Raw genomic sequence first — 16,019 nt, forward strand, 5'->3', positions numbered from 1 at the left:
ATTTTTTAAAATTTGGGCCAATAACTTGTTTCCTGCAGTACTACATATGTTCACTTATTTAAATTCCATGATTTTCCTATGTAGACAAGTTAAATTAAACCAACATCTGTAGGACGGAATGTGAAAAGCATTAGAGACAGCATGTATTTAAAAGGGCTGTTTTCATGGAAAGCTTCCTAGAACTTTAACAACCAAGTTTTAATGCTTGTGGCGCTAAGTGTGTCCCTTTAAAAGGGACTCCAGGCTCAAACTGCATCATGTTGAAAAAGTATGAAAAAACAACCAATCTAAAATAAGAAAATAAAAGGAAATGATTACTATTGATGTCCCTTAATTTTGTGCAAAACCTCACACATTACATTATCAGCTTTGAGGTATGCCCTCACTAGGAAGTAACTTGACAAATCAAGACAATCTCATACTCTAGAAAAAAACACAGAAATATACTATTATTCACTATTCACAGACTCATTTCCACCATTCTCTACTTTCCAGGGAGAGAAGGGTGACCTTGGTGAAAAAGGGCAAAAGGTAACAATTCCTTGTTAATGAATATATATTCTTGGACCTCTTATTTTCACTGTGATGAATTACAAAAAGAATCACAAACATTTTTCTTTTCACTTTGATTTTTTTTTCGATTTTATTCAAGTGTGTTTAGATTGATAAATGAGTGTTTGTACATTTAGCAATCTTGAACCATGTGGCTAAAATTCGACATTTGAAAAAGCCAGATACTTTGTAGTGAGTACACGTCAACCACGAAATCTGAGGTTTATACAACATACTTAAAGACGCAAACATAAAGTAACAAATTTCAAACCAAAGAAATAGAAGAAAACTAAACATAATGAGACAGATTGCTGCATCAAACAAATCAAAAATTTAGACCTGAGTCAAAGAATAGGTTACACAAATTTTAAGTGTGTCTCTCAAGTTATGTTCTAGTGCAGGGGTCTCTAAGTACTCGTACACAAGCCCTTTCTGACCCATTAATACTTTGCAATTTGGACTGGCCAATCCTGCAATAGAGAAGTATGTCCAAGTCCTGACTATATCTCACTATATCCTGGATAGCTGGTAGCTTGATTCTCACAAGGTCCAGGATCAGGCCATTATTATGTATGTATGAGGAATCTTTCTCTCTGTTCCTTATTACAAAACTTCTGGCATTTAGCAGTCCAGACATAGGGCGTCAGTAAATAGGCTGGTCAGTGCACACAGTGCAGGAAAGCAGCCTTCACTGACTCCACCGGCTTTACAGCCCCCATGCAACTTTACCTGCTTAGCCTGCAACATTCCAGTGACACTGTGGCACATGTGATGCCTTGCAAAATTTCAGCATTTTGTTTGACTTAGACCACTCTACCAGGAGTCATTCTTATGCCAAGAATGACGGTGGACCTGAATTATTACTGGATATTAGTTGCATACATTATGGTGTCATTTTAATTACGCTGGCATAAATTATTTCTACATATACTATATAAGCTCAGTCCATGTTCTGAGCAGCATCATGTCGTGGTTTATTGTAACCAAGCGCATGTTAGTTTATTTATAATTGTTTATGGCTATTGACTCCTGGCTTGTACTCTGACTCTGTTTTCCTCAAAAAAACAAAAAATGCACAAAGTCCAGGCACACCAAATGGGTTTCTCAAGAGGCAGCCTTTTTGTTTGGGAACAAAATATAATATAGTGACACCGTTTCTGCTCTTACATGAACCTTTGTCATGTTTTGGTTAACCGGCTCATTGATGTATGTTAGAAGGGAAGGACAGCCCATCTGGTTAAATCACACAGAAGAGCTACTGTAGCTCAAATTGCTGAAAAACATAATGCTGTCCAAGATAAAAAAGGTTTCAGAACACATAGTGCACAGCAGTTTGCTACATATGGGACTGAGTTGCTGCAGATCGCTTAGAGTGCCCATGTTGGCCCCTGTCCACTGCTGAAAGCACCTTCAAATGTGACGTGAGTGTCAGAACTGAACCATGGAGCAATGGAAGAAGGTTTCCTGGTCTGATGAATCATGTTTTCTTTTAGACCAGGTGTATGAAGGATGCCCTATGGAAAGAAGACAGGCCGGCAAAGTCAGTGTTATGCTCTTTACAATGTTCTCCTGGAAAACCCTGGGTCCTGACATTCATGTGGATGTTTTTTTTTTATATGTACCACCTGCTAGAGATTGTTGCAGACCACATACACCCCTTCATGGCAGTAGTGTTCCCCGATGGCAGTGGCCACTTTCAGCAGGATAATGCACCCTGTCACACCGAAAAATGGTTACATTCAGAGGTCTTGTGGAGTCCATGCCTCGACACATCAGAGCTGTTTTGGCAGCATGAGGGGGACCTGCACGATATTAGGCAGGTGGTTTTAATGTTGTGACTGAGCTGTGTAATTCAATGGCTGGAGAGACACTGTAACAAGAACTGCAAGAATAATATATATATATATATATATATATATATATCACCTCCTCTTTTTTTAACTTTAAGTTTATAGTCCTTCTGTAATTTCTTTATTACAGAAGTACATTGGAGTTGTAAAGTGGTGCAACTCCATAAAGTGAATGTGCAGACCTCACAAGCTTGCATCAATATTTAAATTAAATAAAATATCAACATGTTTTCAGTAGACTAGTTACACACTGCTTGTAAATTATCCATGTTTTCATAGCAGTGAAGCTACCTAAATCCATCCACAAGACATTTTAGAAAATTAACAAAGTGGAAGCCTAATATAAAGTAAATTCGTAGGGCAGTGAAGGCGTTAACCCTAATTTGGAATTTAAAGAGAGAAAGAGGTGAAGCTAACTAAATCCATCCACAAGACATGTCCATGTACTCATGAGTCTACCAACATGCTTACACCTAACATGCCATTTATTTTCATGCAGGGGGAGCCTGGTGTGGGACACAGAGGCCCAGTGGGTCAAGCTGGACCTCCTGGATATAAGGTAAAATTATATTATACCATAGAAATCTAAAATCCTATTCCAGCATCATTGGGAGTAGTATGTGTGTTTTATGCAACTACCTACATAGGACAGCATGCAATATCAAACTATTGAAGTGAGTTTATACATCAAAAGGTCTACATCGGATTAGACAATGTGAACACTGTAGTTTGAACTTTGGTTTCTGATTTGATATCACCACCTGGAAATCAGGAATAATAGTTTCCTTACATTATCTGCACTGGGTTTAAAATGGAGCTTAATGTGTTATACCATAGTGATGTACCATAGCATATCGACATTGAGCAAATAGTTTGTAATATAATATACTACATTTTAATTTAAAATAATATTCATGCCTATTTGCATTGGCACAGGGAGCTGTACTCAAAAGAAGAATTGAGCTACCAAACGTTAATGCCAAACTATAAAGCAAATGGTGCAAGGGGAAGCTTTGTAACTGAATATAATAGAAATAGTGGAGTGGTGGAGGTTTAATTAAATGTATTTATATTTGGAAAAGAGAGCTGTATGGGCACTAATTAAAGACTAAACAAATTCACAATTTTGCAAACATCCACCAAGGATTAATTTGGTTTCACAAATAGAGCACATGATTACATTGTGTTTGTGTATTGTAAGCATTTTTGATGATGTTGACATACATCATATTTTACAAGAAAATTCGTAATACTTTGTATTGTTTTGTGGTAAAAATTATATTTTATAATTGAGAGTGAAGCTGTCATACGCAATTCATGCACCATAACCACCGCAAACCCAACAAACCGCCGCAGCTTGGTTGGGGTCTCGCTGTCCTCCACTCACCCTGGACCCAAGACCAGAATCCAGCTTCCAGTGAGTAGACCTCTCCTAGCCCACAGAGCAAAGCAGAGCAAGTGTTGTAATCCAAGGAAGAATAGTGATTATAGCAATCCCAAGAGTGAATAAAGCTCTCCAATCCCCCAAACATGAGCCTAGACTTCATGCAGGGGTAAAGTGTTCTGTTTAATGGCAGCCACAATTGGCCTTTTATGCATGTCCCCATGAAAGAGGTTTCCGGTTAAATATTCCAGGGGCATTCCCCACTTGACCTGAGAGCAGACTACAGCAAAAACTTATTACATTAGCTCTCAGGTCCAGGACACTCCCACATAAAACAAGATAATCCCTCATCTGTGCCTGGAAGATAATTTAGTCAGGAACTGTACTAAACCCAATTATTAGTTCATTAATGAATTAATTACAGCCAATTTAAAATATATAATTTATTGCGATAAATAATTAATAATACAAGTACAGGTTTTAGTACTGTTAATGAATAATCAATTAGCTTACTAGCAATAGTATCCAGCAACATAAAGTTTGATTAATTTCCAAAGGAGTTACATGCAATATTACAGATAATTTCTCTTGAATTTTATTAACAGTTATTTTATAGATACGGATTTCAGCAATGTTATATTAAACCTTCAGATTTCTGCTTTAGAAATATATTACTAATGTTGAAGCCAACATCTCATCGGGGTTAAAGGCCCCCTCTACTTTCTATCCACAGGCTGATAAGGGACAGTTTATCCAATTGTTTTATGATTTAGTCTTGAAAGAGTTTAAGGATTTATGCTTGCGCTGTGGCGCTATAAACAAATTGAAAAATAGTTCTAATAATCTTAACCAGCAGGAACTATCAGCCATCAAGAGTCTTAAGAATAACCCTGATCTTATTATCAAAGGGGCAGATAAGGGAGGCGGAATTGTTTTGTTAAATAGGAAGGATTATATTGAGGAAGCATTGAATATTTTGGGTAATAGAGAATATTATCAGGTTTTAAAGAGTGACCCTACGAAGCTATATGAAAAGGAGTTGAGAGTCCTTATAGAATTAGCTTTCTCTAGTGGATGTATAGATAACAAGGAAAGGGGTTTTTTTTTGGCCGCACAGTGTAACTTACCCATTTTTTACCATCTGCCTAAGGTCCATAAATCCTTAACTCGACCGCCTGGTCGTCCCATCATTTCTGGTATAGGTTCCCTTATAGCTCCCATTTCTAAATGGGTCGATTTCCACCTTCAGAGTTATGTTCCGCATCTACCTTCCTTTATCAAGGATACAGGTCATGTCCTGTCTCTTATAGAGGAGGTTGAGTGGCAAGATTATTACTGTTGGGCCACCATTGATGTAGTTTCACTCTACACTAATATTGATCATGCACTTGGCCTCAGAGCTATTTCACATTATCTCTCATCTGATCCTTTATTACCGGAAATACAGGCTGATTTTATTTTGAAATTCACGGAATTTATTCTAAAACATAATTATTTTGAATTTGAGGAGGTTATTTATTTACAAACCAAGGGGACTGCGATGGGGGCGAGTTTCGCCCCATCCTATGCCAATTTGTTCATGGGCCTCTGGGAGAGCACCATGATTTTGTAGAATTCGCATTGGATGGGGCGACTCGCCTTCTATCGCAGGTTCATCGACGACATCCTTATTATTTGGAAGGGAGGTTGGGAAGAATTAGAAGATTTCATCTCCTATTTAAATGATAATCTATGGGGTCTTACCTTCACCTATCATAGACATTTGTCCACCATTGATTTCCTTGATCTCACTCTGACAGGTTTTCAGGGGAGAGTTCTAACCAGGACCTTCCAAAAGAGTGTTGACGTTAATGGGTATCTCCATGCTGACAGTGGCCATCATCCCACTTGGATCCAAAATATCCCTTCTGGCCAATTTTTCAGGTTAAGGCGTAATTGTTCTTCCCTTTTGGACTATGAGAGAGAGTCACTCTTATTATGCCGTCGCTTTATAGAAAAAGCGTATCCTGCTGAACAGATCAGACGGGCTTATTTGAGGGCAGGGGCACTAGAAAGGCTCCGTCAGGCCGTTTAAAGAATAGGGTAAGGCCACATGATCAGGAGTCACACTTGATTAGGGTGTCACATACTAGTAATCACGAACTTATCCTTAACCTTTTGGATGAGTATAATTGTCCACAAAAGAGGAGAGCTAAACACAATATCAGTACTAAGGATGTGGGAGTGGAGACTTCGCCAGTCTTTACTACGGTTTTCAACAAATGTTATGATGACATTATTAGTGTCTTTTATAAATACTGGCCTATCCTTAGAAAGGACCCTTTACTTTGTTTTAGCATTTCAGAACTTCCGGAAATTACCTTTAGGAGAGCCCCTAACCTGAAAAATATATTAGCCCCCTCTAAACTAAGGGACAATGTGGAGGGGCAAACTACTAGTAAAAATGGTGTTAACAATATGCGTTGTGGGCGGAGTAGATGTTTGACCTGTGGGTATATTTGTCACAATATGTCCACTTTTAAATCATATAGGGGAGAAGAAACTTTTGTGGTTACCCATAGGATTACATGCTGTACCCCCTTTGTTGTATACCTTTTGATTTGTCCGTGTAATCAGCATTATGTAGGACAGACCACCAGACCTCTGAAATTTAGATTTAGAGAGCATAGACTGGCCATATTGAACAAAGATAGGAGATCTTCGGTTGCACAACATTTTGAGTTGTTTCATAATAGTGACCCGGCATCTATTAAAGTGATGGGAATAGAGTTTATACCTCCCACTAGGGATCTTGCTATTAGGAAGACACCTTACCAGGGCTGAATCCTTATGGATTTTTAGATTAGACTCCCTCACACCTAATGGCCTAAATGAGGAGCTAGAACTTTTTTAGTTTGAGTTCCCTTTTTTTTATATTTAGTTGATCTGCTTAAGAAATATATGTAGCTGCATTACCGAGATGCAACAATAATATAGGGGGCATCTGCACTGCACCCTTTTTGTATGTAGATGTTTTTTTCCTCTGACCTGGATTTTTTCCTGTCTAATAGAAATTATTATAAATTTCTTTTATATTATGTGTTTAATTTTAAAGGAGTTTTATATGTTAATATTAAACCAGATTGTGTGGAACTAATTTGCTAAACTTTTGTTTACTTGTTTGTTAAACTGTCAGTATTATATATACCATCAGTACATGTTCTATGTTTAACAGGTTCCACTGATTTAGTTTGATTACCTATAATTATCCACTCCGGGGTTCACCTGCTGGTTTTATTTTGAGCAGGTATTTAAACCATGGGTGGTGATCTACGTACACGTACTGATCTTGATAAAGTCCCACAGTTTGGGACGAAACGCGTCGATCTGTGGGCTGTTGGCTGTTCCTTTCTCTCCATTTCCCCTGGGTTTGACGTCCTGTCTTCATCTTTGGCTGAATACCGCGGTCTTTTTTGAAGATACCGACCGCGGTTTTTATTTATTGGCTGCTGTCTGGGCGGTTGCTGTATCACTCTGCACCTATTTGTTCATCTTCCCTGCTTCACCTCCACTGTGGTCTTTTTTGAAGATCCCGACCGCGGTGTGAGGGAGTTGGAGTTCCCTTGACGAGGGTTTATCTGGTTGCTTTTTGATCCGCCCGACAGCACCTTTATTCTGCCTACCCAGGGAGGACTTCTGGACATTTACTGTTTTTTCATTTTATTTTATTTATTTATTATTATTGTTTCTTGTCTTCTGTTTTATATTTATTTATATTTCATTCATTTATTTTCTGGTTATATTTACCTCAGGTGGGGGCCCACACCGAGGTCAGAGATACCGTATATAGTCGAGTATAAGCCGACCCGAATATAAGCCGAGGCCCCTAATTTTACCCCAAAAAACTGGGCAAACTTATTGACTCGAGTATAAGACTAGGGTGGGAAATGCAGCAGCTACTGGTAAATTTCTAAATAAAATTAGATCCTAAAAAAATTATATTAATTGAATATTTATTTACCGTGTGTGTATGAGTGCAGCGTGTGTGTATGAGTGCAGCGTGTGTGTATGAGTGCAGCGTGTGTGTGTGTGTGTATGCATGCAGTGTGTGTATGCATGCAGCGTGTGTGTATGAATGCAGCGTGTGTGTATGAATGCAGCGTGTGTGTGTATGTATGAGTGCAGTGTGTGTGTGTATGTATGAGTGCAGTGTGTGTGTGTGTGTGCGTGTGTGTATGTGTGTATGAGTATGTGTGCAGTGTGTGTGTGTGTGTGTGTGTGTGTGTGTTGCAGAGCCTTGGTGGGGAGTGGGCAATTTTTTATTTATTTTTTATTATTTTAATATATTTTTATGATTAATTTGTATTATTTTTTTTTATTATTTTAATATTTATTTTTTATTTTATTTGTAATATTTTTTTTTCGTCCCCCCTCCCTGCTTTATACATAGCAGTGAGGGGGCTCCTTCCCTGGTGGTCTAGTGGCATTGGTAGTTAAGTGGGGGGGGGAGGAGGGGGCTGTCAGAGAGTTTACTTAGTCAGCTCCTCTATCAGCTCACACTGTAAGCTCCTCTATCAGCTCACACTGTAAGTCTCGCGAGAGCTGACCGAGGTGCACTGGGAGCTGACCGAGGTGCTGAACGGACGGCGAGGAGGAGGAGAGAGCTGACAGAAGCTGCAGGAGAGGTAGCTCCTGTCAGAGGTATTATTATTGTGTTTATTGGTAAATTTTTTTTTGCTTTGTTGTATCCACCCTACCTTCACTAGTGATCGGACCTTTATATATTTTTCATATTGAGGTCATTCCACCTTCACGGCCAAATAGTGTAGTTAGTCAGTGGATACATTTAGTGTCATTTATATTTTGTTATTCTGTTTTGTGATACATTTGTATTTAATTGTCCGGCTAAGATATAACAGTGGTGATCGGAATCAGCCCCCTGCTTATTTATTTATTACCTAATTAATGAATGTTTTTTGATAATTCTTATATCATTTATTTAGTTTTATATCTTTAAGCGCACACACCCTAGTTTCCATTTCTGAGTGTATAACTCATCAAGTCGCTAGAGTGGGTGTGGAGCTGCTACCCCCCCCCCCTTTTTTATTTATTTATTTATTTATTTATTATTATGTGGTGTTATCACTGCATATACCGTTCTTTATACATTTTTTTAGAAATATATTACACCCAGAATGCAACACAGAGCTTTGTACACAGTGCAGCGCAAAGTCATAAACACTAGATTCTGACAGGCAATTAGAATCAGCACACAGAGAATTAACTCACTCACTGCTGGCTACAATTCTCACAGACTAAACTATTAAACATTGCAAACAAAACATACAATGTTTCTCACACAACCAATAGAATAATTCTAATTTTAACTGCTGAAGATAATTAACGTTTCTGATTAAAGATAAGTCAATATCTCTGGATAATAGTTGATATGCTAAACTTGGCAAATTACCAGCAACTTTATGATTAACATTTTTGGACCCAGCTGCAGTCTGAGGTTTTTAATTATGTATATAATTCCCTCAGCTAAACATGATTTTAAATTTTTTAAATATGATCATTATTATCAGGTATATTTCTGCTTTTAGTAAAAAAACAATTTAATTAAACTAAACTAGCATATTTACCAGCTTTCTTGGCAGAAAATAATTTTGTTGGTTGGAGATATAATCAACTGGATGGTAAATGTGAGATAGTCAAGATAAGGAAATTGAGTAGGACGTTAGCAAGAGTAGTGTTGTTCTGGCTAGCAAAGAAATGTAACAAAGTCCCAGAATTCAGTTGGGAAGAGCAGAGTAAATGTGTGTTCAAAGTGTGTTCCTTTGTCTGGTCTGATGATGATCTGATGCTTTTGAATCTGCAATTATCTGAATCTTGAATCTGAATCTGAATCCCCTAACAGGGTCGTATTGTCATTTTTGAAGAATTTCTTATCTTGACTTTGTTATGGGATATTTTTAAAGTGGCAAATGGGATTAGGTGGGTGTACATTTTTCTATTGATTGTCTTATAGACATTGATCAGTAGATGGTGTTATTGCATCGCAATAAATTTCATTACTAATTCCAACTACCACTGTCTAAGGTGTTAATCGAAATTTGTGAGAAAATTACGTCACCTTTTCTTATCTTTATGGCTGGGGGTAGTGGTCCTTCTTAGTAGATTACCAGTCTCCATTTTGTGCCATAAAGTCTATTTATGCATCTAGACTTTGGTTTAACTCACTCATACAATGGGGTCTTATAGAAGTCCCCTTGAATTTGAAAAGTAAAATAAATTACTGGCAGGGAGTATCTCTTCTTGGTAATTCTAATCTGTGTCTGGTTTTCTCAGTTACACTGTCCTATTGTATGGAGCTAAGTGTATCTGTATTAGTAATATGTGTCATATGATATATATATATATATATATATATATATATATATGTGTGTGTGTGTGTGTGTCTTTTACACACATTCAGCTAATATTAGTTTTAATAATAATGTATATATATAATGTGTAATGTAATAATACATATATTCATGTATGGGCTTAAACTCTCAACCCCTCTTGTTCCAAACACTTAGTTCTAAGTGTAAGAGATGCCTTATTTCAGATTACTGTTTACATTAGCCACATTCCAATCAGTTTGGTCATGCAATGAATGTGTGTTTTTACACTCTGTTACAAAATGGAGTCACATCTGCTAAGCCGTGACTTTACAATATACATTTAATATATTTTCCACAATACCTCTGACAGTATGGTCTACAGGATACACATTCTTTTCATACATTTCATAGCACTAGACACACTGACTATAAAATAAATATAACATAACTTAGTTACCTTGACAGACTGAAATAAACCAGTATAATAGGTTGTAGGAGCTATGCTCATAACCTTCTCACTTGTGTATTGGGTCTCTGCTGTAAATATTATATTATCCCTTGAACAATAATAATAATAATAATATATATATATATATATATATATATATATATATATACACACACACACACCAGGGGGCTGCACTCACCTGAACATGCAGAAAAGGGTGCTACAAGCTTATGCAATGTATGATCATAAACCCCCAATATTTTTGCCTAGTTTAGATGTGTTTTTTTTGTTTTTTTTTACTAAAAATCTGTAAGCTTTAAAGTTGCTGTATAGTGGATGAGTGAGTTCGCTGGATCTTGTGTATTTTATATATATGTATAGAGCATTTTTTCATCACAGGGAGAGCCAGGAGATCAAGGACCCACAGGAGCCCAAGGAATCCAAGGTATCCAGGGTAACCCAGGTATTGCAGGTTCCCAGGGGGAGAGAGGTCTGACTGGGCTGCTAGGCCCCCCGGGCCCACCAGTGAGTAAAACATGCAATTTAATGCCAATGATGTAGCTTAGATGTAAAATGTGCATAAAGTAAATTCTAAATAATTTAATATAAGACAAAAAATAGACAGCATACTTAATATGAAAACTAAAGCAGATAGAAATGTTTACATCATTCTAAATAGTAACTTAGCACCTAATATCGTTAACTGTAATATGCGTTTAAATGGAAAATATTGCCTTCACTTACTATACCTCTAGTGTATTTTACTGGCTGTCTGCATCCTGTTATCCTCTGCTTAAAATATGACCAACATAAAACTGTTCTCTTCATCTTTTGTTAATATAACATTTGGAGTCTCCAACATTTTGATCAGTTCTACTGTTGCTACGAAACCCCAAGCCTTGTAATAACGGTTATTTTCGGATCCTCTTACTCATGTTTTAGACTTTTTACCTAAACCAAACAGAGTAGCTGTTTGACACCATCATAAGACAGTGCTTCTACATTATTTACACTTGGTCCACTGGGTAGATTAACCCAACTGGATCAACACATACTTATTAATTCTGTTTCGACTGATGTGGCCCTCTATGAACATCTGCTGGTCAATTGTTTTGAGTAAATGTGCCAAAATGGAAAACCTTGCAATATTTTCATTGCCAGTGGCATTTTATTTTACTAAATATCGTGAATTTTTCAATGTATTTTTTCAAAATATAATATAAACTGACTTATATCTTAAATATAAATAAGAAAATAATGGTGATAATAGCTTATTTATTCTTTTATCTAGGGTGAACGAGGAAAAAAGGGAAAAAATGGAAGTTCTGGGTTAGCAGGTGCTCCTGGGCCTGTGGGAAAAGAGGTATAAATATGCTGCTCCACAAAGTGAATATTAGGTTCGAGGAAAAGAAAATGAAAATAGATGTTTCAAAAAATGTTCAGAAATGTAGCCGACACTTTAAAATTTGTATTTTTAATTTTCTTTAGTGCACAAATGAACATACAGACCTGTAATGCCACAACGACAGAACAAGCACATCATGAGTTTACATGCAATTACAGTGTCATGGCATATGCGAGATTTTCACTATTTTATGTTAATAAACATAGTTATAGGTCGAAACTGGCAGGTTATATCGAGTAAAGTTAGGCTAGGTTAAGAGCAGATATGTCCAACCAATATTCCAACATGACCTTAGGCATAACATATTAATTGTCGCTTATCGCTGTTGCCCTTTACACGAACGTAACTACTGGTGAAAGAGCAGTTCAGTGCGAGGCATTGTGCATAACAAAACATTAGCGTTATAGAAACATTAGCCGTAGCAGTGGGACTTAGTGGTATGCCATTAGTATGGGTCGCTTGCTAGGCTTTGGTGCTTAAGTGATTTGCTAACGTACTATAAATCATTGTAGGGCACTAACAGGCTAGTCAGGCTCTATGATTTGCTTCGTTTACACAGAGGTAAAGGTATGCCCTAGACACGTTGGATAGTCTATGTATGTAGAAGTGTTAGACATCTTGTTAATTGGAGTCGCTTGCACCCCTGGGAGCATTATCAGTATGGTACTTTATCACATCAGTAGTAGGTCTTATAGCGTAGAGACAGACAAAAGCAGAGAAATTAGAATCATAAGACATAAAAGAAAACTTGATGAATATCATTTAAAACACTTAAATTCAGTTGTTACCGAAGAGGGAATATGCTCAGATGGTAGTCCCAAGAGCGAGTTCAGCCTATTTCGCTGAGTGGCAAAGCTGCTGCTTCACTTGGACAAGTGTTAATCCGGAACAGGGTGCCTCCTCGGCCCCAGGCCCCAGGCCCCAGGCCTGCATGAGGGCCGGCATCTAAAGAGTGTGTTGCTTACTGTGTGGTCATTCTCTGGTTATTGGTTTGGTTATTTTTATTGTGCTTTCTGATATCTGACCTCACTTGTTCCCTTGATTTTGTTTTTCCATTTTCTAAGGATTGGTAAAGAGTTTCCATCCTATATTAGTCCTATATTTCTGCTTCTGATTTACTCTCTGCGAATGATGGGTTTAACTAGTTCTGATATGTGTATGTCATTCAAGTAGTATCATAAGGTAAAGTTGCTCACCTGAACATCATGTGAGTATACACTAGTCTATTTTTTTCCATGTATTTTTTAACTGACTGATCTAAATTCTTATCACATAGTGTGATGGTGCAGAGATCAGCTTGCACTCTAGCTCAGTTGAGAGACGGTACCAGTGGTGACTAATGGGTTGAAAATGAACTGAATATCCAATACATGTGTTTCCTTGTGTGTCTAGTATTTCTTTTTATTCTCTAAAATTCCATCTAAATACCATAGATTGAGAAGAGAGTCATTAATAATTATATCTTATTGTAGGGTAAACCTGGACCATCAGGGATCAAGGGAGAGAAGGTGAGAAGCATGTTAATGTGTAATGATATTAATGATGTTAAAGGGTTACACCAAGCATCCTCGCTACTATAGCCCACTATTGGGGTTATGATGCTAGGAGACCCTGGCACTGGCCCCCAGTAATCGGGTAAACAGTTTTGCCTGATCTCCTCTGAAACTGGATTAGTGGCATCCGGCTTCTTCAGAAGCTGGATGCTAATTCTGCCGCTCATAAATTGGCTGAGAGTACTAGTTGATCACTCTCAGCCATTGAATGAGTGTCTGTGCATAGAAATATCCATAGAATTAACTCTTGTTCCAGCAGTTACAAATCCAGGAGCAAAGGGGTTAAGGCAGCGTTTCATATCAACATGCAACATTTCCAGACTCAATGCACGATGACCACTTAAAATCATTGAAGTTGTCATGGTGCTTGGAGTAACGATTTAAATAATTGTGTTTCTTCTTTTACAAATAAGCGGTTTGATTTTAATCAATAACTCACCTATTTATGTGTGAGTTTTCCACAGTGTGATAAATGTATGGTTCTTAGCAAATAAATATATCTAGCACCTACACTCAAGATTTATAACTATCTAGTTCTTTAATAGGTCTATACATATGTTGTAACTCACTTGCACCATTACAAAGGCAACCTATACGATTTACATACAAGGGCCATACACAAGGACATTGCAGAACTCAAAAGTCCATTATGCATGAGACATATAGGCACCACAGACATTTTTTCCAGTCTTCATTATTTTCTCAAACAATGTGCACAGGTAATACCTATATCAATATTCAAAATTCAAGTTTAGCAGAAACTTCTATAAAATATAAGAACAATACATAGTGCTTTTTTTTTTACCTATTTGTAAAACAGACCCTTTATTTAACTTTGTTGAGAAGTGCCAACACACCTTGTTTTACATTTTTGTAATTTATTTTTTTGGTTCATTATTTTGTATAGCTGATATCACTGATAATGTAACATTAATAATTAAGTAACAAACAGTAACAAGCACCCCCCCCCCCCCTCCAACCTTTTTGTGTCTCTTATTACCCCTGGCCCCTTTGTGTGTCTTTTATTCCCTCAAGCTCCTTTTTATGTCTCTTCCCCCTTCCCCTCTGGGTGTCTCTTCCTCCCCCCCAAAACTCCTTTGTTTGTCTCGTTCTCCCCCCGACCACCCTTTGTGTTTTTCTTCCCCCAATACCTTTGTGTGTCTACTTCTCCTCCAACACCTTTGTGTGTGTCGCCTTCTCCCCCAGAACCTTTGCGTGTCTCTTTCCTTCCTCCAGCACATTTAAGTGTCTCTCAACACTAGGCTCTTGTGTGTCACTTTTTCCCCCAATCCCTTTTGTGTGTCACCTTCTCTACTTCCCAGCAGCCCAGCAGCTCTGTGTGTGCCTTTTCCCACTGTCCAACCCTCTCTAGGTCACTTTTGTCCCTCCTTAGCCCCTCTGTGTGTCTCTTTCTCCCCCCCCCAGCTTCTTTGTGTGTCTATTTTTCCTTTCCCAGGCCCTTTTTTGTGTCTCTTCCCTTAGCCCCTTTTGTGTGTCTCTTTAATCCTTTCCCTTTGTGTGTTTCTTCCACCCAGATCTGTGTCTCCCCCACCCCTCTGTGTGTCTGTGTCTCTTTTTTCCTTCCCTTCTTTGTGTCTCTTTTTTCCTTCCCCTACTGACAGTCACTTCATGTAGCATAGTCATGCGGTCTGCTATAAAATATCCTCTGTATCCTCTAACAGAAAGCTGTTTGCTACTCTTAGTGACCATTTCCTGTCATGCTGGGTAGAGGATACATAGGATATTTTATAGCAGACCGCATGACCACGCTACATGAAGTGACTGTCAGCAGGGGAATCGCTGTGTGCTCTACTCCTGCTGGCCACCCAAACATTGCTCCTTCCTCCCCACCCTCCTCCCCTGAACTGGTGCACCCTAAGGTGGTCTGTGCTTCCTTATGGCCAGCCCTAAATAGCTATTGTTTTAATAAAATGTAGTTGGTTGTTCCTTGTTCATGGCACTTGGTTTCTGATCTGTCGAAGCTTCTTATTTGGAGTCACCTCCAGTTACAATTTTAAGTAAAAGTGAAAATTGTGATAGTCAGCTATGTTTTCCATTTGAAATCCCTATAAAATCCCAGAAACTTTGATAAATATCACTGTTTGTGCCACCTTTCCCCAATAAGACTTTAGAATCAGTGTCCATTTTAGAACATCACAAACTATTTAACTCTGATAACTAGTACTGTCCTTAAATGATCATTACATATCTGATCTGACATTTACCTAATCAGATTAGAGGTTAAATCTTCTAACATTTGATATGGTTTTATTTTTGTAGGGTGATGCTGTAGTGGGTGAACCTGGTCCTAGAGGTCCTAGAGGAATTCCAGGTGCCAGAGTAAGTATTTCTGTTGGATATATGGACCCGTTTAGCTGAAATTTGTTTTATTACTTATCTGTTGATCAGTATTATTATTATTGCTATTTATATTGTGCCAGCTTATTCTGCTGCACTTT

General features: G+C 37.8%; 1 protein-coding gene across 1 annotated transcript in view; it reads left to right on the forward strand.

Moving 5' to 3' along the window:
• LOC134601732 (collagen alpha-1(VII) chain-like) overlaps window positions 1-16,019 on the forward strand; it is a 414,484-nt gene that overhangs the window by 236,454 nt on the left and 162,011 nt on the right. Inside the window, exons 74-79 of the mRNA XM_063446237.1 lie at window positions 496-531; window positions 2,902-2,961; window positions 11,002-11,127; window positions 11,894-11,965; window positions 13,480-13,515; window positions 15,841-15,900. Coding sequence (XP_063302307.1) covers window positions 496-531; window positions 2,902-2,961; window positions 11,002-11,127; window positions 11,894-11,965; window positions 13,480-13,515; window positions 15,841-15,900 — 390 coding nt within the window. The remainder of the gene's footprint in view (window positions 1-495; window positions 532-2,901; window positions 2,962-11,001; window positions 11,128-11,893; window positions 11,966-13,479; window positions 13,516-15,840; window positions 15,901-16,019) is intronic.

The sequence above is a fragment of the Pelobates fuscus genome, chromosome 3 (genome assembly GCF_036172605.1).
Source record: "Pelobates fuscus isolate aPelFus1 chromosome 3, aPelFus1.pri, whole genome shotgun sequence".
NCBI classification, from domain to species: Eukaryota; Metazoa; Chordata; class Amphibia; order Anura; family Pelobatidae; genus Pelobates; species Pelobates fuscus.